Raw genomic sequence first — 15,908 nt, 5'->3', positions numbered from 1 at the left:
TTTATTGTCTCTATTTATCAATCAAAATACGTTTCGGTGTATTTTTCCACCATCATCAGTTTTTATGTGTAGCGTTGTTGCTGCTTTAAGCCTTGCCATGCATTTGGAGTAAAAAATACTGAGTATTTTATTCGTTTTGTGTCCGATAATGGACAAAATTAATACTCCAAATGCATGCCAAGGCTTAAAGCAGCAACAACGCTACACATAAAAACTGATGATGGTGGAAAATACACCGAAACGTATTTTGATTGATAAATAGAGACAATAAATGACTGAAACCCAGGAATTAATTTGATTTGAAATTGAAACAAAGTATATACAATTCAGCATTATATAGGGTGTGACTCAAACGTTAGGTATAGGGTGTGTCTATATTAGCTGTTTTGACTATTTGCATGTATCACTGGCGTAGATAACGTTTAGTAATTTTTTTCCCCGCGAAAGAACGTTTCTGTCTCACTTACCGCTCAAAATCTAGGCCAATGACTACATTAGTATTTTCAACTAGCTAAAAACAAACCCGCGACACTGTTTTTTCGCAATAGCACGATTGAAAAATCATTTTTAAATGTAAAACACACCACATTCACACCACCCTGCATATTAATTTGTAATTAATTATTATAAAAGAATAATATATATTTCATATTAAAAATACTATACTTTCATTCTTTTAACTATTTACGAGCACAAACTACAAAAGCAACATATTTGATATAAAACAGGGAAAGCACCTGGTAAAGGCATTTTGGTTGACTAATAGGTCAGTTTGTAAAAAAACTATCTTTTTATATAAAAAACTGACCTTGGTGTGCAAAACACACACAATATTTCTATTTGTGTTTAAGCAACTTCGTGTTTGAATTATAAAAAATAAACCACTCTTGTTCGACAAGAGTTCGTCAAATATGTAATACTGACTATAAAAATCCAGCTAACTCTGTGCAAAATGTTTCGTCCAATTTTAAATTTGCGGCTGTATTAAAGGGTTTCTTAACTGCTCTTCGGCAGGGCAAGTTCCAACGGCCACAGATGCACAAGTTTAAAATTAGACGAAAACTATAGATCAGGAGCTGGTTCTAAAATTGTACGAGGTCTTGCTGTAGCAAGGCTTGTCATTTTCGATATAGTTGGACAAATCACCTGGAATTTTCGACCGTTTCGACAAAGAGGGATGGCAGTATTTGTAGTAAATGATCAAAAAGGCAATGGCCAATATGAAGCTGACCACTTGACTTCCCGCCGCTCCATAGTAGAGGAAAGGATTGTTCGATGAGTTGTTGGTAACGCACCTAAAAAATCAAAGTGCAAAATTCATTTATTCAACATAAACAATCATGGATGATGATTCACTAATTGAGGCAACGTTGAACATTTTATATTTTCCGACAGATTATCAGCTAATCCATTTTTATCTTAACGCTCCCAGTTATGTTGAGTTGTTTAAAGTAACCGCCGCGTAGTTAAGCCTTTCAATTCAGCAAAATCATACAATAGTGGCCTAAAAATCTCCTTTAAGCCTTAGATTAATGAATGTTAAGCCTGGAAGCGAAATGGCATCAACAGTACCTACTAGATGACATCATCGGACAGGCATTTAGAAGACGCAAAAAATATTGACGTCAATAGAATTGGGCTCTCGTAGCCATTGCTTAAAACTGTCGAGTTTTTCCTGGCTAAATTCCTTTGATTATTTGCTGACATTCTTTCCACAACGGCCAAAAACTGCCAGTTTCAAAAACCGATTTCTTAGAACTCACCAAACGACTAAGGCCCCAGTGTTTTCCATGAAACAAACCAGATAATAGACCAAATAGACGTATCTGGTCGGTCCGTCTCTGGGCGAAATAAAAGCCAATACGTAGGCAAGGCCCAAGGCGACCGAAAGCAGCAATTCCTCACAGCGGCTGCTGCACGAGGCTGTTTGGTGGTGCCCGATCGCTAACCAAACAGACATAACTCCCCAATGAAGGGCGCAAATCACCCCCATCCATGTAGGCAAGATCGCAGCTAGCAGACTAAGAGCTAAAATCCTAGACACTGAAAAAACACATATGGATTTTAGAGTTACTTTGACTAATAACTGAGCTTCTATTTAAGTACAGCCAGTACAGCGTCCCTATTCGGTCTGCATTTTACCAAAAATACTTACAAGCACTCATGAGTTGCCAGCAAAAGGCTACAAGCAGCCCAATCCATTTGATCTTGTCTTTATCGTCCCTGGCAAATCGCACTGATCTGTGATACGACGTTAGGGACCAGGCAATCGAGGTGACCGATGTGAAAACTGTCCATGCTTGAATTATCGATAGATCTGCAATTGTTTAAATCAAAGTGTGATTAGCTGAGCCTTTTCGCGATCGAGCTGTTCCTCACCTAAATTAATAGACGATTTCGTTTGCGGATTCATAACAAAACTCAACAGGAACACCAATTGCATAACAGCCTGCGGCGCACAGTGCAGAAAACAGTGGAAGAGCCTTAATAGCGAACTGTTGGCATCTTCATCCAGCATGCGTCTGAAGCAATACGAAACGATATCAAATTAAACTCTATAGTTTCATTTGCATTTATCATGTAGGGATAAAGTGAATTTCCAGACTATTTGGCGGCACTCCAGTTATTGATTTTTTGGAGTTTTCAATCGCTATTATCCAAATCAAAGTAAACCTGTAATATGTAAATCAACCATCCAATCAGCACATGACCAACAAAAACCTAACTAGATATCCTTGACAAAACAAACACGATTTTCAAATGCATATAAAAAATCAGCTTAGTTGAATTGTTACTTGGCTCTAAGAGAAACTATTGAATTTTTTACGTAAACCAGGTTAATTTCGTTGAGAAAAAAGGCTGTACTTAACATGATCTAACAATCCGTTCTTGATTCGGTGTTGTATCAGAAACAAGGTCGCTTCAGGAGTAGCGATGTTAATTATAAGTATGACAAAGCAAGTCTTGGATGTGCAAAAACCAAACAAATGTGTTTTATTCAAAGGCGTGTAATGCAAATTATCTGCAAGTAATTTCACTGACAAGTCAATATTCCCCGTTAACAGGCAAAATAATTTGTTAGTACTTAATTGAATCGATTCTTAAGATTAAAGCAATCAGTTTTTGAAATATGAACCCCAATTCATGGCGATGAAGCATTAATTAAGTGCTCAAAGTTGATGGATTATTGAGCGAAATTGATGCCATGAAAACCGCTTTGGATTTCATTATCATGCAAACAGGGTTTAGGAATAATTGGTGATTGGCAATTTGGAATTATTTAATTGAACATTCTAGTGGAATTAAGCGATCATTCAAATTCATTCAAACAAGAGCTAGAATTAAATTCGCAAAAGTAGGATAGATAAACAGGACAGAATGCTCCTATTGTTGAACTAGTGACTCAAGTAGGTACCGAAGCACTTTTAACTTTTGACCGCCTGACAAATTGCCGATAACTGAATCATGTTTTAAAGTAGTTTATCTTTGCGATATCAATTAGAACAATTCAACGCTCTTAAGGCGCAAATACATTATGTGTATTTGATGGCCGTTCGAGATGGGCTGGAAATTGCCACACTTGAATTTACCTGTACAAAATTGTTTGTTGACTGTCGCTTTCGGACTTGCCGGCCACTTTGCTGCGGATTCCATAGATCAACGTTTCCACGTAGCGCAAAAGCGGAGATATTTGCAGCAACAGAAACACTATTCTGATTATCCAATGTCCCAACGACGCCCTGCCCACTGAAGGGTCATCATGGTCGATTATGTACCTGCGAATGAACAAAGCAAAAAACACCGTGAATAATAAAGTTAAATGGTCTTTTCAACAACGCCTAAAATCGGTCATGCCAATAAAGCGCTTGATACTATTTAAAATGTGTCGCCAATAAAAATTCCCATGTTCACTCGAATGTTTCCTTAACCCACACCGCAGGGAATTCGGTTTAATTGAAAAAACCCAAGAGCTTGAAAAATAACCTTCTCCTCAACATTGATATAACAGTGCGAAGGCCAACCAATCGTCACGTAATCTTGGCCAGAAACAAGAAAATTCTGCCGGATGTTTCGTACCAAAACTCTACTGGTTTTACACATACATATCAGTGTGCATTGTTTTTACTTTGGTGCAAATGTGTCTCAACCGGATGCAAGTGTGCTAAATTATTATTCAGCTTTGAATGTAGTTCATTTAACTGGATAGTAACGACACTAACAAATCAATTAAAAAACAATTAAACAAAACAAAATACATCCAAACACACATTTTTAGTCATTTAACGGGCCTAATTCCAGGATAGTTTAAACCAAATTTCCGTATTAATGTTAAGGTGCCTTTCCTTGTGCGTTTTATGTTCATCGCCCCCTTTACTGGGGGCCAAACAAAGTATAATAAAATGAATAAAGAACAATAACGAAGCCCTTGACCACGATTCTTATCAAATACTTAAATCTATGTATGTACATATACTTAATTTGTATTTGTTCGCGAGCTTGATCTACTCAATACACAAATTTTGTGCTCAGAAAGACACGGTGTGAACAAACCTACAAGTTTATAATCACTAAATTAATGGAATTTATCGAAGCTTTGTTGGAAAACTCGAATCCATTATTTAGTCGGTGGAAAATGCAGACAATCAATAAAATTAACCATCCTTGACCGGACTTGTTTTCACAAAACAGAAGTTAATAACCAGACAATGATCCTTTAATAGATTTGGCTCAAGCAATAAACAATAACTAGTAATTAGATTCTGAGAATGTGAAATGCTTCTTTCGTGACTTTGTTACGGTATGAATGGTATATTATTAATAATAATAATATACAATATTGATGCCGTCACAGAATAGAATTTTTCAGAGGTGGTTTTTCGGCGCATTAACCAACCTTTTCAAGTACGTAATTTAAGGCTACAATGCTGGACTTTGCTGAAAATTAACTGTATCTTTATTATTTTACAAACTTCTTGTTGGGTATTTCGCCTCAAAAATTTTTCTGCCTCAATCAATCTGTAATAGAAGACGTGAGGAAATTCTGTCTTTTTTAAAGACAAAAATTTTTGAGGCAAAATACCCAACAAGAAGTTTGTAAAAAAATGAATCCGCCTCAACAATATAGAACTTATCTGTATCTTTATTACTTAGACTATTATGAATTTAGCTTAATTAGTTGGCTAAAGTCACTATTAACGATATAACCCGATAAATATGATTACTCCCGGTAAAACAAAGATTATGCGATTGAAAAACTAAACATTTTTTTGCCTTCCACTTTCACCGTCTATGATCGGTTTTCTATTTGTTTTGTTGATTAAATAAACGTAAGAAAGTTCCAATTTAACGCATATCATGAAATTAGGGATACGTTGGCAACTAAAGCAGTGTTGAGTCGGTAGGTACAAAGCTAAATAAATATGCAAATAATTCAAAATGTTGCATAGGAATGTTAATACAAATAACTGATATCAATTTCACCGACTGGCTATCAAAATAAATTGGAGTGAACAGTTACGTCCATTGTTGCAAACAATTTGCGCTGATTACTATTAGAATTAAATTGACCACAGGCATACAGTCCACAAAGAATGTCACTCAACTGTTCGATTTGCGTCATCGGTTGATGATATCATTCATTATTTTCAGTTATTGCTCTTCGCACGATTAACAACCATTTAAAACTTATGAGGATTTATGAAAACTCAAAGTCGGAATTGGCTTATTCTGCCTTATTGTTGCTAAAGACGCCCAATTTATGACGATGAATTTAGATAAGAACACTAATCCAATACAATTGAAAATGTTTTGGACTGTTAATACGCTCAGTGATCAGAAGATAGCAAAATAACCAGCCTAATCTACATGCTGGCATTCCCATATAAGGAAATACCTATGCGGCCAAGCAGTTTCTTTAACTAATCCGGAACTATTGAGTAATGTTCTAAAGGTGTGCATTATTTAGCAGACTTTGCCTCTATGGGAGTCTTAACTTGGCCCCATTTCGAAAAAATGCATTGTTGCGTTACTGGCCACTTAGAGACCTATTCAAGTTTTAATATTTACATGACCAGCATTTTCATTTTGGAAAGAAAAAGCCAACTTACCACCTTAAGCTGACAGTGCTCATACATATAGCTGGCAACAAGACAAATGTTAGAGTAAGAGCAAAATAGAGAATGTATCCCTGGTTTGAGTAGAAGTAGAGCAACGCGATGACCAAAACTAAATCGGTGATGTACGTTAATATCGACAAACTGATGCAGCACACATAGAAAGTCCCGAAACTGTGATTATTCTCTGAGAGTTTTCCTGGAGACTCTGGCTTGATGGTGTCGATTCTGGCCATAGAAGGCTCCCGAGAAAAATGTACGACTGTGCACGTCTCACTCATTTCGCACTGACATTGATCATTCACTTGCACTATGCAACTATTATTCACTGTTTTCCAATGCTTAAAGGCTGAGGTCTGGGAATTTCCACTGGCTATTTAATTTGGGGGCTCTTTTGCACATCTTCCTAAACGCGGAGCTTCTACTGCACTTATCAAATAATGCACTTCAGCAAATTTATCACAACTTCCTAACAGTATTAAGTACCAATATCACAAGGTTACGACACTAAACTCGATTTAAATGAATTACCCTAACAGACCAGCCATTTCCAAACAGTACACACAAAACACTGACAGGTGGTAAATGAAAAAAACGAAACAATCGCTCAAATCGTACTGACGTTGCCAAGTTGTTTGAAATAACCTGATCCGGAATGTATTGTGGGTTGTCAACTAGGATTTATTATGCTTGTAAAAAACAAAATTTTAAAAGTTGTATCTACTGTTGTCCTTCAAAGCTTGTGAGTGAGGTATTGTCTCTTTTTAACCCGAGTTATCAACCGCTTGCCTCAATTCGTTCCAACTCAAAGCAAATAGCTGATACTCACAACGATGCAATAGACTTTCGAGAAAGTCTGGCAAGATTGGATCACAGAACATACCCCCTGGGGGGATATTTTGTGGATTGGATGGCCCATTAACAGAAAGTGAAATGAAGAAGAATTGAAAAGAAGTAAACCAAACTTTTTGTGGGATAAAGTTGGGTTAAAGCAACATGGCACTTGCAGCCAAAAAATGGAACCCCATTCAGTTGGATGGGGCCCTTTTCAGCAGTGCCTTGGCCGAAGGCCTCGTAGGCATTGAAGAGTGCACTGATTACGACTCGACAAGCCTGATAACTCCTGGAAAGGTACAGAGACATAATTTAATTTCAACGCATGGATTCAACCAAAATTGTAGAAACGAAAGGCCAAAACCGCAAAAACACAGTCATCGAAGAAGCTAAAAGAAGTGAAAACTGAAATAGAATGCATTCCCGCAACCGCACAACCCTCCATGGAAGCGTGGAGCTCATATTCACTGCCTTCTGAACTACTGAGGGCTCTTCAGGAGCAGGGCTTTTCCTATCCGACTGAAATACAGGCGCACACTTTACCAGCTGCACTCTTGGGTAAATAGAAACTGCAACGTTGTGGGTTGGTAGCGGCCAAATTTGCTTTAGGAAGACGAGACATTCTGGGGGCTGCCGAGACAGGCAGTGGAAAAACTTTGGCGTTCGGCCTGCCGATTCTGAGCGGCATAATGAGGCTACGAGAAGCGGGGATTGCAGATGAAGCAGCCGACAGTGAATACAGTGAATCGGAAGACGAAGATATTGGAGTAGATGAACATGGTAAGCTAATTAAAGTATTTTAAAATCAAGGGTAATTATCAGTTGTGTAGGTATGGGGTGTGTTAATGCCTACAAACTGAAAAGTGCTGAAGTCAGAAGACCTTTATATGCGCTCATTTTGACCCCTACAAGAGAGCTCGCCATGCAGGTGAAGAACCATCTAACTAAGGTTGCTAAATATACTGGTAAATGTTTGCTGCTTATAATGATTTCTTCGCATTCTCATTATATGCTTTGGTGAATTGCAGGAATCAACATTGCGGTAGTAGTAGGCGGAATGGCGGCAGTAAAACAGGAAAGGCTGTTGAGAAAAGGGCCCGAAATAGTGGTGGGAACGCCTGGGCGGCTGTGGGAGCTAATTCAGCAAGGAAATGAACATTTATCGCAAATAGATAATATTAAGTGAGTTGATACACCGAAGGTAGTGCGTTATTGATCACCTCGTATGGTTCTTGTAGATTTTTAGCAATCGATGAAACAGATAGAATGCTGGAAAAGGGCCATTTTATGGAACTGCACGATTTGCTGGAGAAGATGAATCTGGACCAGCAAAAGAAGAGCGAGCGACAAAACTTTGTGTTTTCCGCTACACTCACGTTGATCCACGATATTCCCAAGCATTTAGTGCTTAAGAGGAAAATCAAGGGCCGAAAGCTCCACGACATGACTGCAGACCAGAAAGTGCAAAAAATCGTCAACACCCTTGGTATCACCAATCCGAAAATTGTGGATTTATCACAAGGAAAAGGTGATTGATTTTCTGATAACTCATTTAGCAACGATGCCAATTACTACTATCCATTCAGGTACTTCGGGGACTCTGTCGGAATGCAGAATAACATGTGACATTGAAGAAAAGGACTATTACGTGTTCTATTTTTTGAAAAAACATCCTGGAAGAACGTTGATATTTTGCAATTCAATCGGATGCGTGAAACGGCTGACCAATCTGCTGGGCTTATTGAATTGCAGCCCTTTGCCCTTGCATGCCAGTATGCAGCAGAGACAGCGGCTAAAAAACTTGGAGAAGTGAGGAACAGTTATACGGTTCTATTTTTCAATAACGCGTAAAATGCCTGCAGATTTACAGAAACAGAAAACAGCATCTTAATAGCGACGGATGTGGCAGCCAGAGGCTTAGACATCCCGGAAATCGACCACGTTTTACATTATCAAACACCTAGAACCAGTGAAAGCTACGTACACAGATCTGGCCGCACCGCCCGCGCTTCCGTTCAGGGATTAACGATACTTTTGATGGAACCGAGCGAGTTCACCAACTACATGAAGATGTGCAAAACCTTAGGAAAGGGTAAAAATGCCTAGTCCAACCCAGTTGCAAGTGGTAACGAGTTTTTTTAGATAACTTGCCGCCGTTCCCGGTTCAAGACAAATATCTGTCTGCAGTGAAAGAGCGAGTAAACCTGGCCAGACAATTGGACAAACTTCAGCTGCAGGTGCGCAAATTCAATGCGGAAGAGGGTTGGCTGCAGAAGGCCGCCAGAGAGATGGACATCGTAGTAGATGGACTGTATCCTTTTTATGCCACTTGATTCTCACATGATCTCGCAATTGACCAACTTCCTTATAGCACTAACAGATCGAAAGAGTCGAAAGGGGACGAAATGCGCGCTTGCAAAGCATTGCGAAAGCAACTGGATGCTCTGTTAGGACGACCGATCTTTCCAGCTGGATTGGATGGGAAAGTCCAAGAAAGTGCCATCGAGATTTTGACTTCCTCTAAGCCCACATTCAAGCGTTTTAAGAAAAGGAAAATAGAACACGAGAAATAAAGAAACTTTTATATAAATAACGATATGTGCCTTTTTTTCGAGTTTTTGCAGAAAGCCGCGTGAACTACAAATACTTGAAAAATTGCAATTCGCAGATGTTTGTGCTTGAAAACTTGAGCCATTGAACTGGTGCCTTGAACGTGATGTCAGTATAATCCAAGTTACGATTACGTTGAGATTAATCGGCCTCAAATAAGTCGCCTAAACGCATGTTTCTACCTATAAATAACCATGTGTGTAGCAGTCGCGCGACTTCTGAATTTAGCGAGACACACCTCCAACTGATATTTTCGGCACAACTAAACTAAACTTTTATAGTGTTGAACGTCGAAGCCAGAATCAGATATTGAAAAGAACTGGTTTACCTCCCGAACTAAGTCAGTTTGCGAACTGCAATTAGCTCCATAAAATTGGAATTTTCGATGACAAACTCAAGGTTCCTAAATCATGTAGCCATTAATCTGAGGTTCCCCAGGTTGGCTTCCCAACAAAAATTAGAAATAGAAATTTAAGTTGATCAGATAGAAGAGCGCGCAGGCGTTTGGACCGATAATTGTAGTTTATTCTGTAGAATATGCACGTTCAGCAGTTTCGGTTCCGACCTACGTACGCGAGCGTCCCTCGAGCCTGATCGACAGAATCGATACGAGAAATTACGTTTTACCGACTTGAATGAAAAGTGGTTTTTCCGGTACAATTTTCACATCGTCGTTACTGTAGCAGCCCAGATTGACCTCATCGGTTTGACTCACTTGCCATTAGGTAGGTTACTTGCTTAAGGAAAATGCTGCTCTTTTGCTGTTTTCAATCAAATTCAAAAGCCGAAAAATCTTTAGTCACGATGACCTTATTGCCAAAACATGCAGGAATAGAGAACATTAATTTAATACACTTTATTACTATGTTAATGAGGTTAATTGAAAATTCTGAACCCGATTTTAGCAGCCTCTGTACATATGTGTTTTTTTATGCTAAAAGGGTAGCGTTAGATGAATTTAGAGACCCCTGAATCAAGTCAATTGCCGAAGCAAATTTTCGATTCTATAGCGTGTTGTATGAGAGTTTTCTTCCACTTACTTTAAAATGCCCTACTTGGGAAATATGAGAAACTTCTCTTTTTAAATTTTGCCACCCTGTGAGCTTAAGGTTTTTGGGTGTTTATTAAAAAAAGCGCCTCAATTTAAGCAAGAGACTGCATGGTCGAAGCTCCAAAAGTCACAACCGTGTGAAAAAAACGGTTTATATATGAAATTAACAAAGAAAACAAGTTTCCTGGTCAAATATCGAGCGGAAAAAATGTTCTTGACATCACAAATATACCGGTCATTGTTGGAAAGATGAATAACGAGCCAGTTTGTGGCCTCTGCATTTCAAAATTGAATATAATAAATCCAAGCATAATTTATTGGCTCGAATTTGCATACTTAAAAGCTGTTCAAGTACGAACCCATTCGAAATCGTGGCGAAGATCGTGTGGCCGGAGGACATGGGTGTGTTTGCATGGGTTTTGCAAAATTTTCAACCACTTTTACCAGTAAATTTGAAAAAAACAAACGAAATCTCACTGGGAAGTAGACCAGATTTTTCCTGAATTCATCAGGAAGTAACCTTCGGAGGTTTATTGACTCCAATCGATTCAAGAACATATCGGTTTGAACTTCCGACTGTGAATTTTTATGGAAAAAACATGAATTTCAAATTTTTTTTTCTCTTTTTAATCTGAAAGATTAATTATGGAAGTAAATCGGGCAATTTTCGAGACGGTTTTGTTGTGGTTTTTGCAGGCAATGGTTTAACAGTTTTTCCTCTGTAACTGGCGAAGTGAAAAAGCCAATTTTGGATGCATTTTGTAGCGCAAAGCCCCTTCTATAAGTGGGCAAAGTTGCGATTTTTAACCATAATCAGGCGATTTTCTATTTGAAAAAATAATCAAAATCTGCTGCGAAAAAACTTATTCGGTTATGAAATATTTATAGAATGTATTAAATATCACGTAAAGTGTCTCAAGAGGGTTGAAAAACATTTCCCTTGTTGTAGTTCATAGAACCAACTCCCATTCATTTTCCATATAAAATCAATATGTTTATACAGGCTCACCTTGTATAAAAGCAAAATTTATCATCATTTGCGTAACTTAAACATTCCCAACAATCCGCTCGATTTGTCCACCTTTCTAACTGGTTTAAATCGGTTTAGGCAGTATGCTAAAGCAGTTTTCTAAATATACCAGTAGGTTTTTCCCAAAAAACACTATATTAAACTGCATCTAGCACTCTAGATTTAGTGCTGACTAAGCAATCACCTTAATGTTGCGTGCCAATCAATATTAGTAATTAGACTATCACCGTTTCCTGCAATTATCGTTACACAATACAATGCAATGAGCTTGTAATAGCACACACTCTTATTTTATTGCGCTGTATAAATGCACAAAAATCCCGACATGAAAAAGGCATGAAAACCGGCGATTTTTGCCTTCCAGATATTGATATTCACATGGTATTTGGGCTTGTTCTACAATTTTTCGAATAAAAAGGAATTTTATAACAATGTCCACCAAAACTGGCCTTCAATAGTTGAAGGTCGGCTCCGTATGGATTTTGTCATTAGCTTTTTCTATACAATTTATAAATTGATTTCTGATGTCTCACTCTGCATTATTTGTTTCCTGCAAATACAATCAATTTTATGTAAGGGGGTTTTTCTACGTCTTTGGCTTTGAATGCTTGAAGGTCGTCAATTATTGGGATATTGAAGACATTTTTCGCTTTATGGATGATTAATGACGAACTACAAGCTTGATTAGCAAGGATTAAACCCGGTTTCTAGCAAAATCGCACAATGAGGCATAGATTTGAATTAATTTTACTACCTAAATGAATTTTCTGGGAAACGTGACTTGCAAATCAGGGAAACAAAGGTAAATTCAACATTTTCGTAGAGCAATCACTTTCACGCATGAATTTGTTGATATTTTCAAGGCATGCGAGCATAAAAATAAAAATTGGATGTAGGTAAATATTATTGTCTTTCTAGTCGGACTAGGTTGTTTTCAAACACGCTAGACCTTGCAGGCTGATTTTAGCTTGTTTTCATTTGCCAGCCATTAGTCAACCACAAAAGCACCAATCCGATTCTATGGAAGCTTTAATAATATCTATATTTTTACGTGCCGCACTCAACATAATCTGTTGCATAAGCGAGTCCTAATCTGAGAACTTAGTTTACTGGAAACATACCTATGCACATGCAATTGAATGTTCCTGCTGGCAATTTTCGCAACTGCTTTCATTTAATGTATCTGCTGATTACATGCGAGAAAACACTGTGGAGTTAATTTTTTCAACCAGCCAAATTATTAGAAGTAATTAAAATTAACTGTGGTCATAAAAGATGGAAGTTTTGCATTATTAATTGAAGTGAAACCCGCTTGCTGAAACGCTTCCAGCATTAAAACTGGCCGCTGCCAGCTTTAGGTTTTTCTGTGTAGAAAGAACAACAATAAATTGTATTATCAGCGACATTAATGTAACGGCTTATCAGTTATGTGTTGCCAGGAAGGTACAAGGTAATTAATAAACGCATATGCACTCGAGTTGATCTTTAAATTGGGAGAAAAGCTATTCGCATGTACTATTGGAGTTTCACTCCAACACCAAGACAGTTTATCTAATTAACTGTTAAGTTTGCGCCTTTTATCTCAAGCAAACTGTTTGCTTTACTTTAATGGAATCCCTTTTACCAGTGGAATATTTGCGAGTTCACAGGTCAATAAATACGATTATAAGATGCGCTGATAAAACATTATTTACATGTGAATGAACGCTATCAGTAGCACCACTCTGACAAACATGTTTTAGAGAGTCGAAATAATTCTCGAACAGGGAAACAAATCGAAACTGTAAATGAGCCAAAGCAAGACTAAATTGTCGTTGGCAAAAATGCCTGCAAATGTGGTATTATTACGTATTATGCTGTAGCTATATGGATTATCTTTGTCGACCTGGCAATTACTTAATTAGTTTCGTAATAACTTACTTAATTTCATCTGGAAAATGCACCGAATGAATCTTCAGACGAGCGATGCGCATCAAGCAACCAATTAACTTTCGCAGATTGTTTGTCTGGATTGAAAATAGAGCCAAGGCCGGAAGAATTTTCAAAATAACTACGCTGCAACATTCAAAGTGTGAACTGTTTTGATTGCTTGTGTCAGTCGTAACAAGTCAAAATTAGAATGTCATGATGACTATCTTGTCAGCAACAGTTGTTTTTGCATGATGGTTTAACATCACGTTCTTATCTGAACAGTTATTTCGTAGCTTTTTGGATTGCAAATAATTGATTCAAACCGGTTCAGAAACTTTCTCGTTTTAGGATGTTTTCCTTTTACGAAAAACGCAACGGTTGGTTGATTTGAAAATTTCTGACAGTTTAATGGAATTCCGATTTTTCCCAATTTTCTACGTCATGATTCAAAAATGGATGTTGTCCAAGTCGGTTCTTGATCACTTTTCGCCCAACTGAATTTTACTTTCTTATAAAAACTAGGTGGGTACTTAATGCAGTATTAATTGATATTCGGGATTAATTGAACTTACTCCCGCATTTGCATATGTCACAGTCAACAATGGCATAATTGACGTCAACGTCCGATTATGCAACTGGCAATGACATTTCTAAAAAAATGCTTTTTGAGAAAAACGCTCCTTTAGCCTCCTCCTCTTTAGTCGTTACAAGTGTTTTGCTTCCTCCAAAGTAGGTGAGTCTGGAGCTTAGTTAATGTCGAATAGTTTAAAGCCCGTGTCCCATGCATCCGTTTATACGATGGTACAAAAGTGTTTCTATTGGTTGGAGATCTGTCAATCCGTCCACGTCGTGCGACGACGGACGAATTGACAGATCTCCAACCAATAGAAACACTTTCGTACCATCGTATAAACGGATGCATGGGACACAGGCTTTAGGCTTTATTCATTTAAGGCCCTGATTAGTCCAGATAGTTTAAAGTGGTTAAATGTGAAGTCCAATTAACGGAAGTTTACGTAAAACCACGAAACGGAGTAGATTAAATTACCATTTTCCGCCGCCTTGTCCAATAGCAAAATTACGCATCAATACATGCGTTTCGTGAGTGATAAGCGCACTTTGAAAAACCCGTCGACTAATATTTTCGCACTTGTAAATACATAATCATTTACATCATAATGTTCCCGGATAGACGTCATTGAGTTCTGGTAGGTTCTTGAGATCAATTGATTACATATACTAAAACGCGATAATAAAACTGTGTCAGTTTAAACTTGGACGAATTTGCCAATGGACTGCTATTTCGGGTTTAAAGTGTTCGGGATCGTGAACTTGAGCCTAAAAATATACAAATTTCAATCGAATTGAATCACCAGAATACTGGATTGTCAGCCTGGTCAGCACGTTTTCTACCTACTCTTTCTTTATGGGCATTGCAACAATTATTACAACGTACAATTAGCGTACCAAGAATTTGGCAAAACAGAATTTGAATGGTTTATTTGCTTTATTACAATTGAATGAAGTCTGGTTTAGATAAGGGCGGTACTAAATGGAAAGATAAGGCGGAAACAGAAAAAAATCCATATCAATTACGAACAATGAACAATAGGTAGTAGGGACTGATTGAATTCGTTAGAAACTCAAATGCTAATGGTACTGTTACCTTAATTAGTCGAGTGGAAAATTGACAAAAAATTAATTTTTGAACTTGTATTAAATCTGAACAGATTAATTAATCGCAAATTGGTTGCAGATAAATCACGTCAACGCCATGACGAACAGCATCGAAGAAATGAAGGACAACACAATTTATAAAGAAGTCGTGATAGTGGGTAGGTACGCATTGATGCAGTAACAATCAAGGGCGGATCCAGGGAGGGGGGTCATGGGGGTCATGACCCCCCCCCATTCAATTTTCTATCCAACGATGCGAAAACGAATTCTGTGGCTCGAATGGTTCTTGGGAAACTAAAAAAAGCAGCGTCATGTTCAAGTGGATTTTGCAACTCAAAAAAAGAACCACGCAAATCTAAAACTTCTTGAATTCAAGCCTTTTTTGAGAAAACTGCCAACATTTCCCCATCCATGGTTCACTTTCTAAATAGGCCATTTATTTCTGTCTAGAATGATGTACACATGAGCGTTCTTGCTCATTTTGCCTCCGAGATATGAGCAAAAACGGGCCGGAAAACTTGAAATTTTAGCATAATTTTGAACCTGTCTTTGATATTCAAATTTCGCTTTCTGGGCCAAAACTACTAGAATTTCCTCACTCACGTTGTTACGACTGAATCGAGTTTTCAATTCTCTATCCAACGATGCCAAAACGAATTCTGTGGCTCGAATGGTTCTTGAG

General features: G+C 37.8%; 3 protein-coding genes across 4 annotated transcripts in view; 2 read left to right on the top strand and 1 right to left on the bottom strand.

Annotated features, from left to right (window-relative positions):
- Positions 1 to 312: 312 nt before the first annotated feature.
- On the bottom strand, positions 313 to 13,727 carry LOC109536388 (XK-related protein 4). 2 transcript variants are annotated; one of them, XM_019902577.2, is made up of 6 exons: positions 13,559 to 13,727; positions 3,591 to 3,776; positions 2,380 to 2,522; positions 2,156 to 2,317; positions 1,764 to 2,043; positions 313 to 1,295 (listed from the first exon to the last, which is right to left on the bottom strand). In XM_019902577.2, exons 1-6 carry the CDS (start codon positions 13,609 to 13,611, stop codon positions 1,070 to 1,072), a joined length of 1,050 nt encoding a protein of 349 aa, XP_019758136.1. In that variant the 5' UTR covers positions 13,612 to 13,727; the 3' UTR covers positions 313 to 1,069. The 2 variants fall into 2 exon arrangements, with proteins under 2 accessions (XP_019758136.1, XP_019758135.1); XM_019902576.2 differs by lacking the exon at positions 13,559 to 13,727 and adding an exon at positions 6,108 to 6,739.
- LOC109536385 (ATP-dependent RNA helicase DDX24) lies at positions 7,033 to 9,543 on the top strand. Its single transcript, XM_019902574.2, has 10 exons — positions 7,033 to 7,244; positions 7,295 to 7,505; positions 7,557 to 7,727; positions 7,778 to 7,912; positions 7,976 to 8,129; positions 8,186 to 8,475; positions 8,534 to 8,756; positions 8,810 to 9,039; positions 9,090 to 9,258; positions 9,328 to 9,543. Exons 1-10 carry the CDS (start codon positions 7,110 to 7,112, stop codon positions 9,518 to 9,520), a joined length of 1,911 nt encoding a protein of 636 aa, XP_019758133.2. The 5' UTR covers positions 7,033 to 7,109; the 3' UTR covers positions 9,521 to 9,543.
- Positions 10,079 to 15,908, top strand: part of LOC109536387 (oxidative stress-induced growth inhibitor 1) — a gene marked incomplete in the record, with an annotated part of 11,778 nt that continues 5,948 nt past the window's right edge. The window contains 2 exon segments of the mRNA XM_048667788.1: positions 10,079 to 10,282; positions 15,306 to 15,384. Coding sequence (XP_048523745.1) covers positions 15,324 to 15,384 — 61 coding nt within the window.

Source organism: Dendroctonus ponderosae, unplaced genomic scaffold (assembly GCF_020466585.1).
Source record: "Dendroctonus ponderosae isolate FM_Combo_2020 unplaced genomic scaffold, Dpon_F_20191213v2 Dpon_F_20191213_6, whole genome shotgun sequence".
NCBI lineage: Eukaryota > Metazoa > Arthropoda > Insecta > Coleoptera > Curculionidae > Dendroctonus > Dendroctonus ponderosae.
Note: the sequence above shows the minus strand (reverse complement) of the source record. Positions and strands in the feature narration are given on the sequence as shown.